This window comes from Sturnira hondurensis, unplaced genomic scaffold, assembly GCF_014824575.4.
Source record: "Sturnira hondurensis isolate 20B ecotype Veracruz unplaced genomic scaffold, ASM1482457v3 Scaffold0019428, whole genome shotgun sequence".
NCBI classification, from domain to species: domain Eukaryota; kingdom Metazoa; phylum Chordata; class Mammalia; order Chiroptera; family Phyllostomidae; genus Sturnira; species Sturnira hondurensis.
In genome coordinates this window covers 5775540-5802388 of record NW_028092059.1, presented here as the reverse complement: position 1 = coordinate 5802388, position 26849 = coordinate 5775540, and the positions used below count along the sequence as shown (strand labels likewise).

Below are 26849 nucleotides of genomic sequence, written 5' to 3'. Positions count from 1 at the left end.
TGCACCATCTGCTACTTCTCGTTGCCCAGGAGAACTGGACGTTTTCCACAGAGCACTCTGGGCACAGTCCCACGATACCAGACCATTGGGCTGAGGTGCCAAGGGCAGCCGGGTACAGCCATTCAGCTTCCCACCACCCACTTTCCAAGTAGGAAAGGACGGAGTGGACACATCCCACCACCAGCCACTTTGTCAAATGCTCACTGGCCCTGATGCCATGAGCTCACTGAGCAGAACCTGCAGCATCTTTCACTGGGAGAATCTAAAACTTAGAAAATGTGAGACTGAAGCACGGGTTTGAAACAGGACAACAAACAAACCAGCACAGCTCCGTCCTAGGCTAGTACACGAAGCTCCAAGAGGGACTGGATGTCACTGAGGAGGGTAGAGACACAAGAGTGCAACCCACTGCCTTCCCTGGTCACCCACTGCCACCTGCTGACACACCAGTTGGAGATAAACTTATTGACACCGCCGCAAATGCACAGGATGCTAAGTGCGTTATGCAAATCATCACTGATTCTCACTCCCTTAAAGGAAGCATGTTATTATCACCACTTTTACAAATAAGGGAACAAATACTCAAGACACTTAAATGTTTCAACTAAGGCCTAATAGTTGTAAAGTGAAAATCGGAACTAGGATTTTTCTGGCTCCAACATCTGCCCCAGCTCCACGGGTTTCCACAAGGCATCCTGCTAACGTTACAAATCCCCTGGGTACAAAACAGTTACGATGTGCAGTTCTAGGATGCGCACAGAAGTCACCGACACAACATACTCCAACTACTGGGAGATTTCAGAGGATGCATCTAAGTCTAACGCTGAAGAACCACTCAGCCAACTGCCTTCCTGAACCCAAATACGGCCTAAGCACAGGACCGGCAGTGAGGAAGCCCCGCCCCCAGACACCCCTGCTCCCACCGTTTTCTGGGCCAGCTCATCGGTCAGCTGCTCATTGGCTCTGGTCTTGTCCTCCACCTCCTGGGACTTCTGGTCGTAGTTGACAGCCAGCTCCTCCAGGGCCTGGAGGACTTCTTTCACCTCATCCTTGGCTGCCTCATTTTCAATCTGGAGACGTGTCAGCTCCTCTTGGATCTTCTCGTAGTCTCTTCTTGTGGAAGCTAAAAGCTGGGGACGTGAGAGGGCATGGAACTGTGAACCTAAGGATCGGATGTTTGTGTTCTGGTCCCCATCCCAAATAAAGTGATTTTAAAAAACAGATACAAGAAAACAAATTGGAAAAGCTCAGAATGACTAGAAACCCTACTATATATCCAGATGCTAAATTTAAAAATAGCATGTTTTTTTCAAAAACCTGTTTCTCCTTTGTTCTTCTCTCTCTTCTTCTTCTTTTTCTTTTTAGTTTAAAACTGCATAGACTTAACTCAAATAATTAATTAAGCATCAAAAATCATCCTACTTCGTAGCTGGTTGGCTATTCCACACGTTTAAAAAATTATGGGAGCAAATGATTTCTGAAGGCAATAATAATACTTACATGACGTTTTAATATTATCAGTTATTTCACATTGTAAACTGGCCAATTTCAGAGTCAACCAAAACAGAATAAAAGAGCAGGCACCAATTTTTCTTTATATTCCTCGTGGATATAGGGCAGCGTATACCCCAAATATTAGCGTGAGTTAAAAGTGAATGACTGGGCATGCAAACGCTTTCATTATCTTGGTGCCTATTATATTTTCTGATTTTCCTGTAATGAACAGATACAGCCTTGATGCCATGGAAAAAGACAAGTATTAAGAGTTTGTCTTAACTATAAAAGAAAGGAAAGTTTATGAAAGGCAACTGTACCAAGCTGGAAATGCAAAGGAACAGAAAGGGAAGAAGAGGGCAGGAAACACTAAGCAAACGGAAGACTCAGCTACAGTTAAGAGGCAAATCAATGAAACGTGGTTTCATCTCACTGCAAAGGCATACAGGATCTCCCTGCCCAAGGAAGTGTCTGGACAGTGGGCCCGGTCCTTGTCCCGGAGACATGAGGGGAATGAAGAGGAAAAGGAAGGACATGGTTATTTAAAAAGTCATGTCTACGGGAGGGCTGGGAGTGGGGACAAGAACCCAAGCCACTTGCTATACTTGCATCGCATGATCCAATCCATAGCATTTTAGCAACAAAGGAGAAAGCACCCTCAGGCAGAAAAGATAAAAAATACATTTGATAGATTGTCTGCTTTTCCTTTAGTTAGGCTCCTGTTTGTAAAATACTCGGCAAAATGCAGTGCCATAAAGACCCTCACAGGAGAACTGAATGCCACCGGGGAGATGGAAAACAACCTGCCTGCTCTTTACGGCATCACAGACGCATGAACGCAGCATCTGGACCCCTCTCCTCTCCGCTCCCCCTTCTTCTACCTTCTAATCTGTGTTTGTTCGTTCTTCCTACACGTCAGCACGAGAACATGGTGTGTATCCAATACCTGAGCCAGCTGATTCGCAGCGCTGAAAAAAGGCTAAAATGGCAGAAAACAGGAGTGCCGAGCACTGGGTGCGAGGGAGCAGGACCACCCTTGTCCTGCCAGCAAGCTCCTCTGTCTCATCCCTTCGAACACTAAAGCGTAGCGACCAGCGACACACTCTCAGAGTCCCAAGGCTCTACAAAGTCACACGTTTATTTTCTAAACTCAGGAAAAGTCTGCTTTTAATAGGCACTGAAAAAAATCTATCAAGAAATTTCCACATGATTCAGTGATTTTGAAAAAATTCTTTGCAAATTAAATTTCTGGGACAAACGTCAACAACAGAGAGTAATAAAAGAACTTCGTAAAAAAAATTTATTACAAACTTTACCTCATCCTGATCCAACATCTGCTGCTTTAGCTTTTCAGCCAGCTGGCTCTGCTGGTTAATTTCATCATCCTGAAATGAAACATCGTGTTTAATTCTTTTTGGTTAGTTATGTCATTTTAGATATCCTGGTTTCCCAAGATGGTCAGATACCAGGATGCCAGCTGTGAGCTTCCTGATAAAATGAAGGGAGCGGTGTGGTGCGCCCCCACATAGGGAAGATTGGTTTGGGGATCTTGACTCTGTTCAAACACCTCCCGCCCACCTTCGTCAGCAGATGAACCCTCTGGGTACTATGGAAAATATAATGTCCTCAGCGTTCACCTCAATCCCTGCTCTTCCAGAACTCAGAGAGCCAGGGCTTGGGGTCTGAAAGGGAACTCTCTCCCAGTTCCGAGATGTTAACAGTGAATTCCCAGCTCAAAAAATAAGGCCATTTCTAACCATCTGTGCTGTAATATATTCATGCCCCAAATCCTGTCAAACACATCAGTGACCAGGAATGTTGGCATGTGATATGTAGGAGAGACCAGTATTTCTCCTTCAAACCTCTTACTTAGATAGGAAAGTCACTCACTAGAGAATTAATCTTTGCCATGAGCAGGCATCCCACTTGACCAGAAGTTAGTTTTTTTAACCAGTGTGAAAGAAAAACAACAACAACAAAACCCAGAGAAGCTGGGGGCAGAGCGATGCTGATTCTCACTGTCACTGATGCCCACGGGCACACGCTTCTCCTCGCCCTCACTTTCCAACACCAGGTGCTGCTGCCACAAGCCAGGGCTGCCCGGCTCTCACTGCCCACGGGGGCATCTCCGCCTCTCCCCCGACACGTCCACCCAGCGTGCGCAAAGCAGCAGGCAGGCGACACTCAGCTGCATGAGGCTCAGCGTTCACGGCACATTTCTCATGAGTTCAAAGGGCCATTTGAGCAAAGCCTGTGAGAATGACAAGTTATCTGCACAGGTGCCTCTCTCCCTCACAAACAGCGAGAGTCCTATTTGATGGCACTTCTAGGGTCTAAACCCCAAGCAGAGTCAGTCAGATTCAGCTCAGTGTTGTGGGGTCCCTCTTTGTGCCAGGTGCTGCCCGGGTGATTTCATCAGGAGACATTTAAAAAAGGGAAAGGGAAGGGAAGGGGAAAGGAAAGAAAGGAAAAGAATAGAATAGAAAAAAAAAGAAAAACGTACACTGTGCTTCCCACCTTTTCTGGAAGTGAGGTGAGGGCTAAATTCAAGGGCCTAGTTAGCAAATCTTATTACCACAGCCCCAGTTGCCCATGGATCTCCATCTGCCTGTCACGTCTGTGCATTCACCGACTCAGATTAACTCGGTGTCACAACTCATGCTGTTCACGGAGCAAGAAAATCCCAAAATCAGTACGACAGGATCTGTGTCTCCTTTTCCTTTGCGTAGCACATCTTTTGGTCTTAATTCTGTCCTTAAGGACAGCGTTTTTCTACTGAACTTTCTACTTTGATGTTTCTTTAATCATTAAAGAATGAGTTGGGCACAGGGATGTCCAACTCATCTTCACCAGGGGCCACATGAGCCTCCCAGCTGCCTTAAAGGGCCGAATATCATTTTAGGACTGTATGAATGTAACTAGTCCTTAACTAGGGGCAAGGAGCTGGGCACTGCTGCTGGGTAGAAACAAGGTGCCGGGCCAGATAAAACCAGGTGGAGGCCGGGTTCAGCCTGAGGGCCTTGTGTTTGCCACCTGTGCTTTAATTGTTCCCAAAACACTCATGACCTTCCCCAAATCAGACTTCTGGCAGGGAAATTACACGAAAGTGAAACCACCAAAAGTGTATACCCACAACTAGAAGACGATTTTGTAGGACTCACTTTCTACAAAAAGTGACTCACTTTTTGTAGGACTCACTTTCTACAGGTTCACTTTGTAAACCTGGAATGTCAGCTACCAGGAACAATTCTGTGTTATGTTTCTCAGCACATAAATATTAAACAACTTAACACAAAAGACTCCAGCAATTTAACATCAGGAGTTGCCGTCCTCCCCTGGGACATGTACGCAACAGTTACGTGTGATATAAATCACAAGAGAAGACAAATGGTGGAACGAGCACTTTGTTCTGGTCCTGCGTTCACTTCGAAGCCTGAAGACATGGCCTTCCACCCTGACAGGTGCCGAGGGGGTGACGCAATGATTTCTGCCGTAATAGCGGGGGACCAAGGGCTCCTATCCCCATCTGGGAAGCATGAGGAACAGGGATTGCATTAGAAGGACGTAAATCACTGTACCAAAGACATTTCCCACACTACACTTATCCTTAATTAAGGCAACTGCTCTAAGGAAAGAGCCTAGTCTACTGTAATTTTTAAAAATTTTTCAAAAAACTTTCAGAACAGGATGTGTTATTTTGTCCCTATTATCCAGTACATCTCGAACACCATGTTTACACTTGCTCACTCTCATGCTGTTAAGACCTAGTCCACGCATAACAGACTTCAAAGCCCTTTTCAGAAAATACTCTTGTATTTGAATTTTCTTATCCATGAAATAGGTGAGTTGTCCACAGGTCGCTGGCCACCTTTAATTGTAAAGATGTTTTTGTTGCATGGTAATCAGTGAAACAAAGTTCAACTTATACTCCTATTTACACTTAGTCCTTCTCACATACCCTCCCCAGCAGTGCTGGAGAGGTGCGGGGATAAGAGAAACAGTGCCGACGCCAGTCTGCTCGTCTGGTAACTCTGCTTTCAGCCTACCTGATACCACATACGACCTGGCCTCTCCCTTAAGCAAACAGAAAGGGAGAAGACAGACAGAAAGAAATAAACCAATATTTATCAAGCACTGGCTATGCACTAGCAAGTTCCATACTCCACTGCAAACTTCTGAAGTAACAGATGGGAGCCCCGTGCTGCAGGTGAGAACATGCCTTAGGCCAGGCAGGTCACGAGTGCAGGTCTCAGCATGTTAAGTCACAGATCTGGAGCTAAAGTGCATGGTTTCCCACCATCCGGTGCGGCCCTGGGACAGTACCTGTCCTTAGACCCTCTGAGGGACAGCACAGCGGGACAGAGGGGGCGGCTAGGAAGACACTGTGTAGCCTTTCTCCCACCACATTCTGCACAGGTTTGTCCACCAGGGCTGACATGCTCCTCATTTAAAGGCTGAAGTCAGAATGGGATGAGCCCTGGACTGAGAGTCAGAAGCTGTGTAACTCACTGCAGCTCGGCCACCTACTGGCAATGTAAACTTGGGTGAATCACGTAAACAGCCCGGCTAGTTTCTCATCTAGACCTAGGTACTTTCAGTTCTACCGCTACATAATCTCTGGAGGTACCATGTTCCCACTCATGTATTCTCAAAAGTATCAAACCACCTACAACATCAGAAGCATGAAGTACCTTCTAGGAGCCTTAAGAGGAGGGCAGATAAGAATGACAGCCGCCCAGGCAGTCCACAGGGAGGGTTACTGAGGCCAAACTGCTCGCTCTGGTGCCCACCTAAGGCTGAGGCTCTGGGCTCAGCCCTTTCCCAGATCTCTCGGCATCACCCTGTGGTGGGCCACAAATGCTCACCTCGGAATACGTACGTGTGGGGGTTTCAAGGCATAAGCTTGAGGGAAATGAGTAAGACAGAAAGGCTGGTCATTAGGAGGCAGAGACTCTGGCTCAGCTCTGCCAGTTACCAGATGAACACCCCAAGGCACTGCATTAGTCTGAGCTCATTATTTCCTTTGGTCAGCTGGATTCAAAACTCTGAAGTCTTTTTCAAACCAATGAAAACACCTCATGCCGCAAAGGTAAATGACCCCAATTCCAACCGTGGCAGGTGTCTATTCGTAGAGAAAAGACTGTAGAACCAGGTTATCGCCCCTCATCTAAGATTCTGAGGATTATTAAAAATGAAACCAAAAGTACTAAAATGAGACAAAATTACAGTATGTTTAAACAATAGCATTTCTTTGGAGAAATCAAGAAATTGCCTATACTGGTGACTTATTACTGATCTCCTTTACACTTTGGGGGTTTGTGTAAAATACCTGGGTAGAAATGGAAGGGTAACAGCAACTCAAGTGCCTAGAGGACAACCAAGCCAGCTGTATCCCAAGTGAACAGCGTATGGAATATGTCACCAAAAGGGTGGGATGACCCCAATTTACCACTGTGGTTATGATTCCCAGGGCCGCGAACTCAAAGCAGAACAAGCTTCCTGAAGACACCCAGTCACAATTCCCTCGTAAAGGCGAAACCAGACTGAGTTTTACTCACAAGAGAGGCCAGGAAGATTAATGGCAACCTTAACATAACGAAGCTGTTTCATCCAAGCCAGAGGTGTCCCTGGGCACTCAGAGCGGAAGCACAGCAGAAAAGATTAAATCAGACTAAAAACATCAGCAACCTTGATGAAATGAAGTGAAAGGATTTAGAATATTCCAAGGGCAGCACGCCAAAATCCCGTGAACCTTCCATTTCATGTCCTGTGCCTCTGGGATTTCTAACCTGACCTCCAATGGGGATGAACGAATGATACACAATGCTCTCCAGGGCCTCTTTTCCTCTATTCCAATCTGTGCACTGACATGACTCTCTGAGTCGCAAAAGTTTGCCATAAAAACAGACTCCCTAAGCAGCATGTTCCAACTACTTCATTCGTGAGTGTGCCCCTGAAAACAGCTTTCCCAGTAAGGCAGAGGCACTCAGACCTCAACCCTCCATGATGGGTCCCTCCTCCCAGGACCTCAGAGCTACCCAATGCACATGCACTGGGGTTGGGGGAGCCCCGCCCTTGTCTCTGTGGCTGGGACTACCAATGGAGTGGCAGAGGTGAGAAATGGGCCCAGGGAGGAAAAGCAGGGAGAAAGAAACAAAGATCGTGTGCCCTCCCACCCCCGGACCCCCACTCTCACGCGGTGATCAGCCCCAGTCCAATTTCTCGCAGTGAAGGCTGCCTGTCAACCCAGGCCAGCGCCCTAGTCAAATCTGCACACAAGTTCCATTCCACATGAGTCAAGTTCCCTCACGCTGCCCAGTAGAGAGCTAGGGTAAAATTAGGAAGGCCGACACAGACGTCAGTCTGCAGCCCTGCATCAGTGGCATAGAGCTTGAAGCTGCTTCTGGTCAGCGGTTCTGGGACCTGCCGCTTTCAGGATTTGTGTGCCAGAGTGAGGACTGTATAATCTTCGGCTACAGACCTTATCATCCAGCAGTCTGTAGAGACTGGAGAACTCCTCGTCATACTTCTCCTTCTCCTCTGCAGAGATGCCGGCCACAACGGGGGCAATGTTGTCGATGATGGGGGTGTTATCACAGGGCTCCAGGGTCTTCTGGTCCTTAGCGCTGACTTGTTCATCCTCGGGCACAGCTTCTCCTGGAACACACGGCCAAAAGGAGTTGGGGACTGAAGAAATGCAGCATGTAACCGTCCAGGAAGAGTTCCAAAAATAGTCACTCCCATGAAAAATACACAGAGGACACAATAAATAGTTGTTGTAGAGAATTGTGGTTTGTACTCTTTCTATGTGACAAGAAAGGTCACAGTGAATTGACAAAACTGGTTCTAGCAACCACACAAGCTCTTAGCCAATCCAACTTGCAGAAAACCCAGAATTTTTTCTGCACACACTTCCCTTCGGAGGAACATGCTGGGGCTTTACTAGAATCGTATTCTCTCTGGTGACTGATTCAAAGGGAAACAGACCTCTGAGGCATCCTAATTACCAATTAATTAGGTTACTATTTCATTAATAGAAACAGCCACCTCAAGGAACAAATTTGCCATTGTTGAATAGCACACCGTAGGGCCCACGTCCTCCGGATTCGAGCTCCCTGAACCCCGAGCAGGAAGCCAGGCAGCCACGGAGCCAGGGATTCTGACTGACAGTGCACAAACCCACACGTCCCTATCAACCACCCTCTCCTGCAGGGAGTCGGGACTAATTGGCTCTGCTGGAGAGTTCAAACAGAATAATTTCCTGTGATGTCGGGCTGTCCCAGCAAAGCAAACGCAGCCAGCCTAGAAAATCACGCAGAGACGCTGCATACCACTTCGAGTTCTGCAGCATAGCGCTGCTGGGCCTTTCCGAAGAAGCATCATTACCAAGCCTGACCAGGCAAGCTGGGGAAAAAGGTAACGCTCTGAGGTTGGCCAGTGACTGTCCCCACAAGAAAATCACCTCGCGAAGACAGGCTGCCTCCAACGGATTCCGTGAAAACCGTGCGGCCCAGCTGAGCCTCTCAAATATCTTCTTGGAAAGCAAACCAGAACCTAACATACTTTCCCCGTCACAGTGTTTACCATCAACTTCACACTCAGTGTGCTACGATCAGTGAGTGTTTGCACGTTCCAGGCTTCGCTCCACTTAGCCCATAAAATGCATTTTGTGGAAATTTCCCAGGAAAACTGCTCTGAGTCAGAGGGAAGTTCTCAAACAAACAAAAACAACAACAAAACCCGACAGACGGAGACCCTAACCGGCGGCCTCATTAACAGTACATGCCATGCCTCGAAGAACCCCACGGAACACGGTCTATATTGATCTCGATGTAAACAGAACCATTTGGGAGGGTTAGCTTTGCTGCTTAAGATTCCATTATCGAGCCTTATAATCACAAACTGCCTTCATGTCAAATAAAATTAACACCCAGTGATCTTACTTTTGTATCATAGTTCCATTTCATGCAGAAATTTAAAGCAAAACTTGGAATACACTCTTACTTTGCTGAATATTAAACTGAGCCAACACTTTCTCTTTCTAAAGTTCAACTAGACTGTACTGCGCTCAAACCCTTTCCTAAAATTACTGACCTGAAACAAACCCAAAATACCAGAGTAGCCTCTGAACCGAACCTGAACCAAATCAATACCTCATTTGGTTTCCCTCCCTGATTTAAAACGTCTATCAGTAACCTCAGTGTACAGACTGAATGCCACCCAGTTAAAGGAGTTACGTTCTCTGCAGTCTGCTAAATCCCTGGGCCATAAAAGCAATGGCATGTTCTAATTTGTAAGGATTTTTTTTTGCTTTAAAAATATATATATACATCACATATATACACATACATTTTCTTCTTATTATAGAGTGTACACAAAACTTAGAACTCCTCCTTCATCCCCACCTCCCAGTTCCATTCCCTCTCCAGACAAACCCACCACTGACACTTGGGTAAATGTCCTTTCCCTAATCGGTCACGGCCACATTTCTGATGCTTCAGTCCTGGCGTAGGAAACGTGAGCACAGCCATCTAGCGCAGTAGGAATTTGATCTTCCAGTTTAAGATGATGGTGAAATTCTTAACTGCGCTGGACCACAACCCAGCCAGAATGTAGTCACACTATCTGTAGGCCCACTCACCCCAAATCCAGAGGCGAGATGCAAAAACATCTGGAACCCTTGCATTCTTGGGCTCGAAATGGCCAGAGCAGCAGTGACACATTGTGAGGCCGGTGTGAGCTAAGGGGGCTACCCAGTGCGTGTTTCAATTCGCCCGCGCAGACAGGAAGCAGGGGCGAAACCCCACAACCTGGTGGCAGGGAACCTGCTCTAACAAACACCACAGGTTTCACTCCCCTTGAAGCTGCTCCCTTCTCCTGCTGAGGAATTACAGCAGCACCGAGCGCGGAGGCCGGCCCAGACTAGGGAGGTTAACGAGCCAGCCAGTGGTGACACGGGGCGTTTCCGGGGCTGTGCCCAGAGCCTGAGCCACCAGTCCTTCCGCAGACCGAGTTCGCCACAAACCCACCGCCTGCTCCACCTCTTGGTCTGCTTTTTATAAAGGAGAGAAAATAATAATGCTTTTGTTCTAAAGATTAATTAAAATGGTGTATGTAAAAAACACAAAAGGTATCATTTGTTTTAAGTCTGTCTCTTAACCTTTCTTTTCCCTGTCAAATTGCCAACTTTTTTCAGGCTTTGCAGATAAATTATTTTTAGTTATTCTGAAATTAGTGTTTCTGGGGCCTTCACAATACCTTTGTGGTTAGAGTTCATTTTCAAAAATAAAATACAAGATAGCTATGAAGCCCCTTTCAGGTTTAATTTTATTAAGACACTATTTGAAACCTACAGACTTTCTGTTCCTACTGAAGAATTCTCTGAATCGAAGCACCAGCATGTCCCCCCCCCATAAGCTACATCTAAACACCGAGCTCTTCCCAGTCTATATTCTAAAGGTCAGGCCGTCAGGATAATTTTTTGCAGCAACCGTTCAGGCCGAGAAGAACAAAGCGGCAACATGCAGAACAAAAGCAGCAGGCGCCCGTGGGAGAGCACGGCTCCTGCCCACAGAGGAACCGAGGGCTGGCTCTCCCCAGCACCGCTGCCCTTCAAAGGACGAGAAAATGACTTCCAGGGGCGTCCCTGGTAACTACACCGTCCGGCTCACACACACGTCTGGGGATTGTAAATTCCCAACACCACGCACGACCTGACACCAGGCAATCGGTCTCCATGGCAATCTCACCACTTTAATGGAGAATATTCCCTGCACTGCAGACTGAATCTCTTGAGAAGCCCCCACGAGGTGATTACGGAGTGACTGATTGTAACAAGGAAGACAGCTGCAAACCAACCCCAGAGAAATAGTGCCCTAAAACCCAGGTACGAGGGAACAGAAAAAGGATTACCGAATGAAGATGAGCATGTATTTTTATTCTCCTTCTTTGCATTAGAAGCAAATTTCTCCCAGTTTAGCCCCTGGGCTTCATACCTGCTGTCTATAGGGAAAGAGCTCATGATATGGTAAAGCATCTGATTTTCCAGAACGAAAGCTTCCCCTCCCCTCTAACTAGAAACCTTCTCTTCTTTAAATCAGGATTCTGGCATTTCCCATTGTCAGTTGTAATTACCTTTAAGAACTAAAAGATTTGTGTGCACAGAGGAGCATTCACTTGGAGCACACCTATAAGGTTGGCAGAGCATTTTAATTATAAAATGAAAACCCTCAGAGGGCATAAATAACATTTCTACAAAAAGTAGAAATCTGTCAGTTGCAATAAAGAAGAATGACAGACTAATCGAAAGCTCTCGTTAGGATTATTAGTTAAAAACTAAAACAGGCTTTTTGATTTTGTGTTTATTCAAAAAAAGAGAGAGAGAGAACACCATTAGGCCACCAGTAACTCATTAAAATTTCACACATGAAATAGCAACACACTAGTTATCCTTTTCGTAAGTTGAGCCCCCAAACCCTCTGGAGGACCTAGAAAGGTAATTTGCATTCTTCCTGCAACTCCGGGACCGAGATTTGCTGGGCACTCGCAGCTTCCACCAGAAACCACAGCAAATCTGGCAAAGGGGTGCTTTCTGTTAATACCAATTAAACAGGCCCAGTGGCAGACCTAATGGTAGGTAATTTCTATATCAAAGAAACTGAAAGGAAATCTTTAAGTCGCCAGATGGGTAAGAGCAGCTGGCTACAAGATGTCATTACATAAATGTGAAGTTAAAAAAAAAATCATTCCTTTATGGGATTATTTTGCACGCAAATAGCATCTTTCACCCTAGTTCCTAAAAACACTGTAAGCAGCTTAAGACATTCTCTAATCCCTTCTAGAGTAATTTTCTAGTAAAATGGTCACCCAGTACTCTGCACCCTCTTTACATTACATTCCTGACTTCTTGAATAGGCCGTAATATTCTCCTAGCAGTCAGGATTTCTATCAGTGTTCAGCTGTGCTCTCAAAAGAATCAAGAGAGCCTGACAAATCAGCTCTCACAAACAAAATGCTAACTTCCAAGCATCTACTGCAGTGACTATGAATCCAGGGAGTGGGGGCGGCATCTTCTACATATTTAATGTTAAAGGAGCAAATCGCGCTCCAACCCTAGAGGCCGCACAGCTTCACACGGCCCCAATCAGACCCAAGGTTACAGATTTAGCTCATTAGGGAATCAAGCCTGCTGGCCTGGCAGGTTTTAAATCTGAAGAACAAATCTGCTGGAGAGACTGCCGATGTTTCCATGCCTCCTCTGCCTGTGATGAAATAATTTTTTGCATGACTTCAGCAGATGGGGTACATCTACATCTACGCCGTTACTGAATATTGTATTTTACTTGAGACACTGCAGTCACGCCACATTGTCAGGTTGTTTCTCTGCCCTCCTTACATGGGGACACTCGGGGCCTCTTTTTCTGATGTAAGCCCCAAAGCTATCATTTTTCAAAGGGCAAAAGTCAAAGACGTCTCTGAGAAGAGGGCCTATGTGAAAGCCAACCTGGCTGCAACAGGAAGTGCGGGCCCGCCCAGCCCCCTGAGCACCACGACCCTAGTCCTTCACCGCCCCCTCCCCTTCCCGTGTGGTCTTCTCGGGGGCTGCGGGGAGCAGAGCCACAATTCACTCCGAATCCAGCTATCCCCACTTCTGGGGCTGCTCAAGCCCTTTCCACACATATGATTGACAAGCAACAGAACTGGAAAAAAATCTCATTTCTGACAGTGGCCCACTGTATCTATCTGTCCTTAAGCAAGTAGGCTGAACAAATTTCCACGAGGCTAAAGTTGCCAACAGAGCCTTCAGATTTGAGAGAAGAGTGTCACTAGATTTCAGCCCACAAGGTGTCACTAGCAGACAGTGGTGGGCACGTGTTGTTTTTCAGCCACTCAACATCCATTCTCTTAAAAGCACCCCAACTCCCTTGGGAGGAATTAGCAGCCCCGATGTCGGCAGTTGGGGACAGACACACGTCAGCATCCCACCCTTCCCCAGAGAAAGCACAGCGCCCAGCACGGATCCCCCTTCTCCCTCGGGGCCCCTGGGTCTCAGACGCAACACAGTGCAAGGACGAGACACGCGCACAGGGGATTCACTCCAGGTGTGCCCCCTCGTGAGCCCTGTCGATGTTCCCCGATGTCTGTGTCTCTGCGGCAGCCCCAGCTTCACGGTCTGACACTGGGCCCAGTTCTTTTGGTTCTGGGACTCATCCTAGCCTTCTAATGCCTACTCTTTCTGTCTAAGTCAGACAGAGTCAATTCCTATCGCTTGCAGCCCAGGGATCCTCAATGGCACAGTGGGGAATAAAACAAGGAGAGTGAGCGGCTTCTTTAGAGAAGCAAGGTGTGGCCCCTCCTTAAGCCACAGGCACGTGCCCTGAGCTGTCCTGCCTTAATCGCAAGGGCAGAAATGAATTAGGCTTGGTGTAGTGTGCACATTGTGAATCACGGGCCATATTCTGAGGATCCACATTCTACTCTGCCCAGAGGAGAAGACTGCCAGGCTTGCATTCTGAAGTACCCCAGGAAGCTACGAAGAAGGGTTGAAGAGGGTATGGGGGACAGCCTATAGGCATGTAACAGGGACAGTATTTCCCAGCTTTTGACTGGCTTTGCATGGGGAACGCTCTCTCCTGTGGCACAGGCCCCCTGTTGCTAGCTGTACCTGGCATACCTCCCTTCACGCACTCACACTACCTGCCTGGACCCGATTTGCTGTTGAGGCATCATATTACTCCACCTTTCCAACTCCTTTGTGCTCCTACCTCATTCTATAGCAAAAGCGCTAAAGCACAAGCGCACGCGCGCACACGCTCTTTTTTTCCTGCTACACTCCATCTCTCTCACTTTCCCACAGCTGGAGAACAGCAGGGCAGCCAAACTTTTAAATTGTAAACACACCATGCAAGGAAAGAAATCTGTTTCCCAGGGAAGAGCACATACTATTGATGATGCTCTTTTAATGTGTCCAGACCGAAATGTGGAAATACCGATATCCAGGGATCACTGAGGTGAACTAAGTAGCTGCCTCCTACAAGTTTAGAACCAACGTACGTGTCAAATTTCAAGAGAATGTTGGGACTATCCTGTCTCTTTGGTTTTGGTGGAAGGCCCTCCACCTATCAAATCCCAGTTCTCTAGTGGACACACACCAGCCATGCTTTCATAACTACAAGGACTCAGAACTGATACACAGGGACACACTGAGGTCCATTCTCTTCGCATGCGGCCCCACCTAACTGGCTTGAACAAACAACTAGGGCAGAGCACAGGCTGCACAGGAAACGCACTTCGTGGTCAAGCTCCCTCTGTTCAGGTCCCAGCTCCACCGACGACGGAGTCATCTCAGGAGAGTCTTCTAACCTGTCAAAACCACACCTACCTGAGGATTAAACACCCAGCCTAAGAAAAGAAAAGAAAGGCTGGGCTTTTTGCTACATGTATGATGTCTAGTTAATCCTTGAAATAGACCTTCACTCACAGCTGGTCAAGGGACTACTCCAACAACCTGAAATTTATATCACTAGACTCGGTTTTCCACATTGAAGAACTCTGGCTTCCCGCTCTGGCTAGTGTGGCTCGGTGGACTGAGGGCCAGTCTGAGAACCAAAGGGTCACCAGTTCAATTCCCAGTCAGGGCACATGCCCGGGTTGGAGGCCAGGTCCCCAGTAGGGGGCGTGTGAGAGGCAATCACACAGTAATGTCTCCTTCTCTTTCCCCTTCCCTTCCTCTCTTTCTAAAAAATAAAGTAAATAAAACCTTAAAAAAAGAGGACAACTTTGGCTTCCAGAAAAATCACCTTTAAAATGCTGTATTAGCTTGGAAGGAAAGGAGAACTCTGCAGATCTCCCTCTCCCATCAGCCGCTCAGTGACTACCTGGTAACAGGAGTTGGGTGTCTCCCCGTTCTCTTCTTCTCTATTCTCTCGCTTTAGTCCACAGGGACCTCATCCCTACCATGCCTAACACTTCTCCCTCTAGTTCAGGTAGCTCCTCTAATCTCCAGAACCTCAGACCTAACTTCTTATTTGATACTTTTACCTGGAATGTTCCACAGGCAACTGAGTCCCCTATTCATCTCCCTTGTCTCCAGTCTGGATCTTCTCCGCTGCTTCCTTTCCCAGTGCATGGTTCTGCCCTCCACCCAACTCAGCTGACACACTCTTTCCCCAGAGCCAACTCTTCACCAAGCCCTGTCACTCCATCTCCCACAGTCCCCTCTTTCCAATGCCCTGTCCTTCAATTTGGCTACTGAAGCCGCACCCCTGGAAGCCCACCCTAGCTCCTGGCCCTCCTCCCACCCTCTCTAGTCCTGTCTCCAACACAACCAATGGATCTTCAAACACGTACATCTGCCCATGTATCTGTAGTTCAATATCCCAAATGGCTTCTCACTGCTTCCAAAATAATGACCAAAACCCTGAACAAGAACTGCACAGCCCTGCGAGGTAGGCCTGCCTACTCCTCCCAACCTCCCAAGCCATGCTCCCCCAGCTCAGCTCTCCACACTGGCCTCCCCGCTCCCGCCCCTCAGGGACATTGTAAACATGGCTGCCCCCACCCCACCCTGACCCCAGTGAATCGAATCCCCTGTGCGTGTGTCTTGTGGTCAAGCTCCCTCTGTTCAGGTCCCAGCTCTATCAACAACAGAGTCAGTTCAGGAGAGTCTTCTAACCTGTCAAAACCACAGCTACCTGAGGATTAAACACCCAGCCTAAGAAAAGAAAGGAAAGGCTGGGCTTTTCTTTTTTCTACCCCCACCTTGGACCTATTTCGCCTGTTTCACTCAGATCCAACTCACTAGGTTGCTTGTTGGGGAAAAGCGTCACTGACTCCTCATCAAGGTCAGGACCTTCTGCTGTAATAACGTTTAGCACCTTCTACCCTCCCTTTCTGGCATGCAGCACAGACCACCACTGCACGTTTCTGGATTCTGGCTGGAGTCTACTTCCCCCTGCAGACTGTAAGCTGCTGAAGGCAGAGACCATGTCTGACTGCTGACCCTTTAGTCTCCAGCACTGCCTTATGCTTACTTAACGCACATTGGTGGAAGGCCATCACGTGCCAGAAATCATCCATCACTTTCCCCAGGTTACAGAACTTAAGAAGGGGATATACAGGATCTCACCCTATAGGGCATGAACAACGGTGAATTTCTGAGTATATTTGCAAGGTGGTGGTACAAGCAGTTAAAATGATGCCAAGTGCAAAGTCCAAGAACAGGTGGAGAGCACCCAGAAGAGATGCGAGGCATGAGGTGAGTCAGGTGAGCAGGGGAGTGGGCAGACGCGGAGAACAGAGCCAACAGAGGGAGGGAGGACTGAACAATTAGAGCCTGGCAACAAGGCACAGGAGAGAACAGAGAAGACAAGGTCTGTTGCCCACTCCGCAGTATTTCTAAGGCCAGTCCTCCCCCCTTTACCAAAAGGCTTTACTGAATGTTCCAGTCACCCAGCAGAGAACTGACCCAAGAGGATCCCAGAAATAGAACAAAATTTCACATGGCCGCTTCCCGCTTTGCCAAGCATCCCTCCCCACTCTCCTACTCCTGCCAAATCACAAGGAATCATCCACCAGCCGCAGGTGCTGAGTTATTCAATTATTCTAGCAGCTTTCGAAACACATATGCAGCTAGAAAATCTCCCAAAAAGAAAAGAATCGTGTTATTTAGGCTACTAGGTCATTTCTTGAACCTCTCTTGAATCCTGGTTCGTCAAGTAATTGGTTTCAATTGAACAGCAGCTCCCTAACACCCCACCCTTCCTATCAAAAAACAGTGGCAAACACATCCACAAGACAATCTGCTGCGAACTCTGCAGTCTCAGACAGGCGGGCTGCCTCCTGACCCTCCACAGTGGCTCCCAGGCCCCCGCACTTACCCAACACGGAGGCCCACTGCCGTGCCTGAAATCAACATTGAACATGGCAGCAAAGAACCCAGAGAATCATCTCCGACACTCCACTATCCCCCGACACACACACCAACCTACCTTAATGCAGATAAAAAAATTAAAAATTAAAAAAGACTTCCACCTCCTGACTTCCATCGCAATGCTAAAACCACTGAAATAATCTGTCTGCACTTGGATTTGGAAACCCCTCTAACGCCTCACCCACAGCCCACCTACCCTCGCATGTCGGCTCTCTGAGATATGCTCTCTGAGTAGAGGAACCAAAGAGAACGCTTTGGGGAAAAAGACAAACTAGTCACGAAACGAGCCTTTAAGACTCCGTTTTAGCACCAAGCTTCTGCAGGAGCCCTCTATTTCTGGCTTGGAAGAAGCAGAGCATGAAGAAGAGTTGGGAGAAAAAAAACAGCAAATATCTACCAGAGGTGACTTTAACCCCAAATCAACTACGAAACTTGCATAGAGAGAATGGCATTTTTCACTTAATCACAGCAGTCTGAACGACAAAGTCTCCAGCACTGTCCTCTGACCTGCACACATGGCTTCCAGAGAGTGAATTACAGTAACAGACCCAGGGGCATCTCGATGGAAATGGATCAAGGCCATCTTGCAAACAGTCACTTGCCCACACTAAGAACAGACGTCAGACAAGTGACAGGCAGGGGTGGGGCGCCGTGTGCTAAGAATCGGGAAGACCTCTGCTTGCTCACGCAGCTGCTACAAGGCAGGACCCAGTTCCCCATCCCCCCTCTTTCCCACGTGTCCTGGGAAGCCAACAGCCGTGGAAAACAGGGGCACATGCTGGTGCCTCCCTCTCCCTCTCCGTTCTTCCTCACCGTTTCTCCATCTGTTTAGCTCCATCTCCAGATGCTGGATAACATTCTTCAACGTCTTGTTTTTATCTTTCTCTTTTTCATATTTCTTTTTCCATTCTTCCGCCGTCAGTTCCAGGTTCACAGAGACTGTATTCTTGATAGTCTTAGCCCTGAGGTTAAAAACATAAGGGAAAGATTCTGAGCACACCTCTTAGCATTAGCTAAATCATAAATACATTCCTTTCACATCAAAAGATTGGGGCTGGGAGAGCCAGAGGGACCCTGGGACTCTGCAGCACCACCCTTCTCTGCTGCACTAACGGCACTGCTTACTCCTAAGGCTCCCAACTCGCCTTCCCCTTTCCTCCGTTCCCTCTAAATCCAATGGGTTTTCAGTCAAATTGTCTCTCAGGGTCACCTCTTTCTCGGTTCACCATCCCTATCTCGATCTGTGTTCTCAGGCCTGACTTATGGTTAGAGCCTTTTTTCAAGGATTCACTATTCTCCTTCAAGCATCTTCACACCACTGCCAGATTCCTCTTCTTAAACAGAGTTTCCTTTCAATTCAATGAACGTTTACGAAACACTGCATATACCAAGACAAATGAGACCGAGTCTCTGGCCAATTAGAGCTCTCCTACCAATAATACACAGACTGAAATAATACAAACACCCATTTCTCTCACACCATCTAGAGTCATCTCTGATGTGCTGAACACGCGTCCACATGTGCCTCCTGGTCCAGGGGGCACTGAACTGAGTAAGGCTGGCCAGGTGAAGCGCGGCTCTCTGCTGAGCGCCCTCCATCAGAGCCAATTTTTACCAAGGAGAAACGGAAGGCCACTGTCCTCAGGTCATCCCATGTCTCACGAAAAGCCAAAAGTCAAGATTTTTGTGTCTCTCAGTTTATAACAATTTTTCAAAATAATGTGAGACAAACAAACATGTCTGAAAGCCCCCAATTTGCCACTGCTAACACAGAGGTGCAGTGACCGGCTGGGGCACATGCTGGTGTGGGGGAGGGGATGGTGCCGGAGGGGCGTCTGGACAGCAACTCCAGGGGGCAGCTGGTGACAGCACAGGCTACGGCAGCTCCAGCTTTTCCTAACGGCAAAAGCCTGACTGGTTACGCGCAGAAAGGAACACACGCAGCTACGTCAAATTAAAAAGAACTGACTATGGCAGAGTTCCACCTACTCCTCTCTCTCTAAGAAGGAACACACTTCATTTAAAGGATGCAGGGCCCTGTTTCACTGGCTGCGGACGTCCCTGTTTCACTCCCCTCCTCGTCCCTCCTCGCCCGGCTCTGTCCCGCTTGCTAGCACTGCCTGACACGTAGCTCAGGCCAGTGACTGCTGCCATCAGATGCCGTGCTGGACGGGGTTTCTATTCCAGTGAAGGAAGTCAGCAGTCCTCACCAGCACTACAGATCTCATTCCAAAAATTAATTCCTAAAGCAGACAACTAAACAAGCCAACTGTCAAAAGAGGAGTTACATGATTTCAATGGAAGACTCCACTTAAGAATTAGTATATTTCTCCCTCGCTCGCTGTAGCTTGAGGCTGCTGTCCCCAGAAGTGAGTCAACTAATTTTTCAAACAGCAGCGATTTCATTACCACTTTAAAGCCACTGCCAGGCTGACACTCTCACCGCACCTTCTAACATCCTCAGGCGGTGTCGTGGATGTCCCTCAGATACAAACACGGCAGCATCCATTATCAGCTTGGAGCGTCAGAAAGTGAAAAATAACCCACGGCTCTAAATGCTTGTGGACATTCAAGGGTGCACTTCGAGGTGACTAATCTTACTTTCTAAGTCACAGAGAGTCTCTTGATGTCTTCTAATGATGCTAGAAAGAGAGAAAGAGAGACTCTCCACTGTACTCGGGCAGGTTCGGCCAGGAGCACATTTTAGTGAGCAGACCCAGCAGGGTTATCACCGGTGTGACTGGTCTTCATTTTCAAAGTTCTTTTCAGCTGTCCAGGAACTTACGTTTGTTCCACTTCTGTAGTAATCAGGGTCCTGGCAGGAACCAGATGGCCCCCTCAAACTGTCTGACTTGGGAAGTGTAACAGGGGCCTGGGAGGGGTGTTGGGAAGGAACAAAAGATGATGCATACCCTGCATTAGCTATGGGGACAGCCGGTACCACCCTTAGGCTGAAGGAGGCCCAGAGGGAGGGAAAGGAAGGCCGCCCCCTGGGAGCAGTAACTGCCTTTAGTCTAGGGACACAACCAACCCAAAGTGACCCTACAGGGAACGAGGCAAGAAATTGATACCTGACCCCACGCTCTTCTATCCTTCTGTCCATGTTCCTCCCCAACCAGTCAAACTTGACCAGAAGCCAGAGGCAAGGGAGACCACCGTACTTGCCTAAACCAGTCACTGCCCCAGGGCCCAGAGCAGAGCACAGACAGTACAGAAACAATCCAGGGGAGTGGACGGAAGACAACCAGCTCCCATCTGGAACTCAGAACTGGGGTGGGAAACCGTGCCCCGGCCACTGCCCTAGAATTCATTCGTACCTCTCTAGCCACTAAAGGCAGAACATGAAGAAATCAGACGGCATTGACAGGGAAAGATGCTGATTCTCCTAAAATTGTTCTACAGATTTAAAATAGCCTCATATAAAACCCCAGGAGGTTTAAATGGAGGTACAGAAACAAATAAGCTGACCTTAAAATATATTAGACAAATTAAAAAAGTCAAGAAAAGCAAAGACAATTTTGAAGAACAAAGTTATAAAATAGAATACCAACACATTATAAAAGCACAGTAATTAACACTAACTTCAGAAACTGGAATAGAAACAGAATGGATTATGCAGAAACACACTCAGCTACACAGTCGTTTGATTTACAACAAAGGTGCCCATCCAGTACAATAGGAATGGTCTTTTCAATACACGGTACTAGATGGAGTGATGACCTTTAACCACTCCCCCAATATCATATAAAAATTCTACTTCAGAAGGGTCACACGCATCTGTGAAAAGTACAACAATAAAACCTCTAGAAGAAAACAGGAAAACATCTTCAAAACCCTGGAATAAGCAAAGATTTCTTAAATAGGACATAAAAGAAAAAGTAGCCCTGGCTGATGTAGCTCAGTGGATTGAGCACAGGCCTGCGAACCAGACGATCGTGGCTGATTCCCAGTCAGGGCACATGCCTGGGTTGCAGGCCAGTTCCCGGGAGGGGACCTGTGAGAGGCAACCATACATTGATATTTCTCTCCCTCTCTTCTTCGCTTCCCCTCTAAAGATAAATAAATAAAATCTTTTAAAAAAAGAAAGAAAAAGCCCTGGCTGGTGTAGCTCAGTGGATTGAGCAAAGGCCTGCAAACCAGAGGAATCGTGGTTCGATTCCCAGTCAGGGCACATGCCTGGGTTGCAGGCCAGTTCCCTGCAGGCCAACTCCCGGCAGGGGACGCACGAAAGGCAACCAGACATTGATGTTTCTCTCCCCCTCTCTTTCCCCTCTAAAGATAAATAAATAAAAAATAAAAAATAAAAAAATAAAGAAAGAAAAAGTAAATTTGACTTCATTAAAATTTAAAAATCTCTCTTCATTAAAAGTCAACATTAAAGAAGTTAAAACATAAGCCACAAAGTGGGAGAAGTTACACATAACACATGCAAGGACTTAACCAGAATAACCACTTATAGATCAGTGAGGAAAAAAAGCAGACGAGCAGTGAAAAACTGGACAAAAATTGGAACAGGCACTTCATACACAAAAAAGTGCCAAAAGCACTAAAAAAACTAAATGCATTTTTCAGCCAACACTATAGCCAATAAAAATGATGACATTTGTTCACCTAAAGATATGCCAACCAATATCACAGTAACTTCATTTATTATAGCCTCAAAATGAAAACAAATCAACTCCATCAACAGCAGAATGAATACGTATGTGCATGTTATAGCCATACGATGGAATACTATTACTATTAAAAAAAAAAACCTACTACTACCCTAACAAGGAACTGAATTTCAAAGATACAACATTGCCTATAAGAAACCAGATACAAAACAGTATTGAATGATTTCTTTCACATGAAGTTCACAAACAGGAAACAGTAATCTATGCTAAAAGAAGTCGTATGATACCCTGGAGAATTGGGTATTGACGAGAAGGATGCAAGAGAAAGGTATCTAAAATGAGTGGTGGTTCACGTGTGTATACACATGTAAAAATTTACTGAGTTGCACACTTAAGTTTATGCATTTTACTATATGCATGTTATAGTCAATTAAAAATAAGTTTAAAAAGTAAACTGATGAAAAAAGAAACCAAGTCAGATACAAGAATTTCTAGATCATGGAATAAGTGTAACTAAGAGAGATATTAAATTTCTGTGTGTGGAGTTTTTACTTTAAAAAAAATTTTAAGATTCTATTTCTTTATTTTTAGAGAAGGGAAAGGAGGGAGAAAGAGTGAGAGAAAAATTGCTGTGTGAGAGATACATTCATTGGTTGCCTCTCACGCGCCCCCGACTGGGGGCCTGGCCCACAACCCAGGCATGGCATGTGCCCTGACTGGGAATCCAATCAGTGACCTTGAAAGGTCACAGGCCAGCATTCAATCCATTGAGCCACAGCAGCCAGGGCAGGAATTACAACAGAACAAATACTCTCTCATGTAAGATCTCAAAACAACCTTGCAAAGTGAAATAGAGTGTCTCCGTCCCTTATTCCCGTACGAGACCTAGAGTAAAAGCAGGTTGAACATCTACAACCCCTTGTGCTGTTAACCACAAACTTTAGGAAAATTTAGAGTAAGGAGCCTCATGATTAGGTTGCATCTAATGTTGCTCCTCACAGGACCCCTTCGTCCTGTGTGAAGGTTGCCATCGGTGGTGAGTTGCCACTTTTTGGCTTTGTCCACTTCAGAGCATGTCCGAGTGTCCTCTAGCTCTGACACTCTGCTCATCTGCGTTGTAGTCTGCCGTGGACTTGCTGGCTCTAACCACACACTGTCCAAACACAGCCACTCAGCATGGACCCTGTGCCCATGGACACGGTGCAGGGACTTGTGAGCACGTGCACACAGGCACCACTCAGCCTTGATTCCGAAAGAGTTTCAGGCGTACAGAGAAACATAAAAATTGACAGGGTAGCAGAAATTAAGGAATGTTCTTAATAATTTTGTCTAGCTGAATTTACATAGCAGCAATGACACCGCCTAGCCCTGTAGTTCTGGGATACTATGTCCCTGACATAGGAAAACAAGCCAATGGTCCACAGGGGCCTTACTCTGCCATAAACTTCATTCATCATATTTACGAGTCAGTGGGTCAGTCTCACTGTGGTAACATTTGATTAGTCCAATGTGACCTGATCACTCAGAAAGGAGCACAAAAGTATCTCAGGTATTCATTCCCAAAGACTTTCAGGTTTTTCACCCAGAGGCTCCCAGCTGCTTATAGAAATGCCTATTTCACAGTTACAGCCAGAGCAGACACTGAGTAAAATCCTAACCAAAGGCTACTTAGGAAAAGAACCTTAATTAATTGTAGGTTTATAACCCAAAAGCAAGACCCATTTAGCACAAATGAGCCAATTCTTGAGGGTATAATTATTAGAGGTCAATTTTGTAGTGTTCTTTGTCTCAGCCTGCTGCAGAAACACCACCTAACATATAAACTAGGTCTACCCCCAGGTATCTTCTCCTGGTGGGGAGGAAACTGGGACCCAGTTTTGAAAAGACCCCAAAGCTAATGGATGTTAACCATCTTTGGAGAAGCCAGACCAAGCACAGCAGAGGTCAGTCATCGTCCACCTAGATCTCCTTACAGAGAGGGCTAAGCCACAACAGGGTATTCGCAGACATGTTCCACTCAAGAACAGGAGGGAGACACTGTTCCCTGTCCTGAGCAGCATTCCGTTACCCCTCCCCATTTGCCCTACGACCCTCGTCACTGATTTTGTAGTGGGCACGTTCAGAAGCACATGGCAGGCTTCTAAGACGGCTGACAGAGGCCACTTCCACCACCGGGGTTAAGCCCCCATACGTGATGACGCTCTGTAGACATCCTTACAATTTGGCACCCAAATCAACCCTCTTGAAGAAGGGGAGTCCCAGAACCACCTGGTTCACATCACTCTGCACCCTGATAAATCCCACCTCCATTAATTTCTCAGTAATTGCCTCTACCCATACTTTCCGGCCATAGTCCTAAATGATATACTGACTATACATCATTGGAGTTTCTTCTAATCATCTTGCCCTCCATGGAGGAGCCAAGGAGATGTTTATTCTTTGTACTTCCCTAGCTTCTAGTTTTCGGCATTTTCCTTCCCTCTCCAGGAGTTCAGGACAGCACTGGCATTTAAACAAGGAGCTTGAGACAACCCCACACCCTCAATGCATATGCTGAATCTGTAATGTGTGATTCTGCACTGTGAATGGTGTGTGTAAGGGAGACCCAGATCCTTCCACTGTGCGGTAGGGGGTAGGCGAGCATCCTTCTCTATCAGTCAGCGGTCCCCAGGGAAACAGAACCAATAGGAGAGACATATGCAGATGATGGAGGAGTAGAGAGATAGATACCATATATGTATCTACACACATATACATACACGCATATATCCTATGATAGATAAGATATATCTTACATTTCTCTATCGGTCTAGCTTACATAATTGTGGAAACTGGCAAGTCTGGAAGCCATGGGCAGGCCCGCAGACTGGAAACTCCAGCAGGAATTGATACTGGAGTCTCAGGGTAGAATTTCTTCCCTAGGAAACCTTCATTTTTGTCTGTTAGGCCTTCAACTGATTATATGAGGCCCACCTCTGTTATGGAGAAAATGCACTTTACTTTTTTAAGGTTTCTTTTAACTGAGGTAAGATTGGTTCCCAACATTATTCAAGTCTCAGACGTGTAACACTCTAATTCACCATCTGCACACACTGTGCTGTGCTCACCACACCACAGCCAAGCCCCGACACCACTTCACCCTCCCTCCACCCCGACCCTCTGGTGACTGCTGATCTTTTTTCGGCCACTAAGTTTGCTTTCTGTTGTTTATTCATTCCCTTTTTTGTTTCATATTCCACATGAGTGAAATCACACGATTTTTGTAATTTTCCATCTGACTTATATTTCACTTCGTGTAATACCATCACAGTCCATCTACGTAGTCACGAACGGCAGGATTTCTAACGTGCTTTTACTTAGTGCCAACTAATGGTAGATGTTAACCACATCTGCAAAATACCTTCACACCAACTCCCAGATTAGTGTCCGATTAGTGTCTGATTAGTGTCGACTGGGTCTATAGCCTAGGCAAGCGGGCACGTGAACTGTCACACCTTTTACCTTGCCCCGAGTCCCCGTTCGCAGATAAAGTGCCCACCCTCCTTCTGGAACCCTGACTGCTGTCAGACACCCTCCCATTCGCTGGAACGGCCATTTCCCATTCAGGGAACAGAGAAATTAAGTTTTACATTTCATCTTTGAAAAGTTCTAGTCTCCTAAGAAACATTAAGAAATGGCCAACCTGGACGGGAATGGGAATCTGGTCTCTGGTCAACAAACCTCTGTCATCCTCAGCCTCTCTCCCTTCCAGAACAACAGTGAACCCTAATGGTGTTTCAGCAACAGGACGCCCAATGGGGTGATTTCGGTTATTCCTCATAGTCCGTCACAAGTCTATTCGAGTGCGCCCACTGGCCAGGCACTCACTGGAGCCCTGCAGGGGACTGGTCATCACGCTCTGGTGACAGGAGCTGTGCACACGCCCCACTCGGCCTTCGGTTCTGCCTAACCCAGCTGCCACTAAACGGAGCATGCCACTGAAAAACAATGTGCACACTGGAATGAAAGAAAGAATATGAGTTTCCCTGAATTATCGATTCCTTTTCCACACTCCACACACACATAAAGCATTTAAATTATTCACGCTGGATCAATCCAAAGTCTTGGTGTCAAAGAGGTGCTGATTCTCTACACTGACTGGCCCGCCCTTCAGGGCTCACTCGTCCCTCATCACCACCCTAAACAAAGGCACATTAAATAGGCTTCCAGGATAATTGGGTGATTTCAGCTCACACTTTTAAAACTTATAAATATCCTTCTAGAATAGTGCTATAAAAGTACTCTGGAAGGGTAATTGAAGACTAAAAAATAAAGTGCTTTGAGCCAGAAAAGAAAAAGATCAATGAACATTCTCTGACTCGAGCGCCCACCCCTCAGAGCAGGGAGCGTGCGTGTGGCCCTCCCACCGAGCCCAGGCTCTGCTGCCTCCTGGACTGAGTTAAAGCTCCCTGAGAACACAGAAAATGGCTTCTACTTCTTAGCTAGCACGATGCTGGGCATTCCAGGACTAAAAGAGACAGGCCTGACCAAACAGGAGAGCCAGGATTCATCACTGAAACCCAGAAAGAGCACCGTGATTTTTCCTTTAGATTCCAGTGCCTAGTCTAGAACCTCAGGGAGTGCTGACGGGGCAGGCTGCCCTCAGGCCCTGGGAGACTGTACCATGTCTCTATTGCTTCAGAGAATATACTATTGTTTTATTCAGAGCATCAGTACAGTGAAGCCTAGCAACAACTATGGCCTTTCTTCCTGCACATGAAAGACCATGTAGGAATAACTAAGGAATCTCACGCTGCCCTAAGGTTTGG

General features: G+C 46.8%; 1 protein-coding gene across 1 annotated transcript in view; it reads right to left on the bottom strand.

The window, feature by feature from the left end:
- The window catches only part of KIF5C (kinesin family member 5C), a 153744-nt gene that overhangs the window by 42438 nt on the left and 84457 nt on the right, over positions 1-26849 (bottom strand). Inside the window, exons 11-14 of the mRNA XM_037027802.1 lie at positions 18239-18387; positions 7976-8151; positions 2811-2879; positions 924-1130 (exon numbers count right to left, since the gene is read on the bottom strand). Coding sequence (XP_036883697.1) covers positions 924-1130; positions 2811-2879; positions 7976-8151; positions 18239-18387 — 601 coding nt within the window. The remainder of the gene's footprint in view (positions 1-923; positions 1131-2810; positions 2880-7975; positions 8152-18238; positions 18388-26849) is intronic.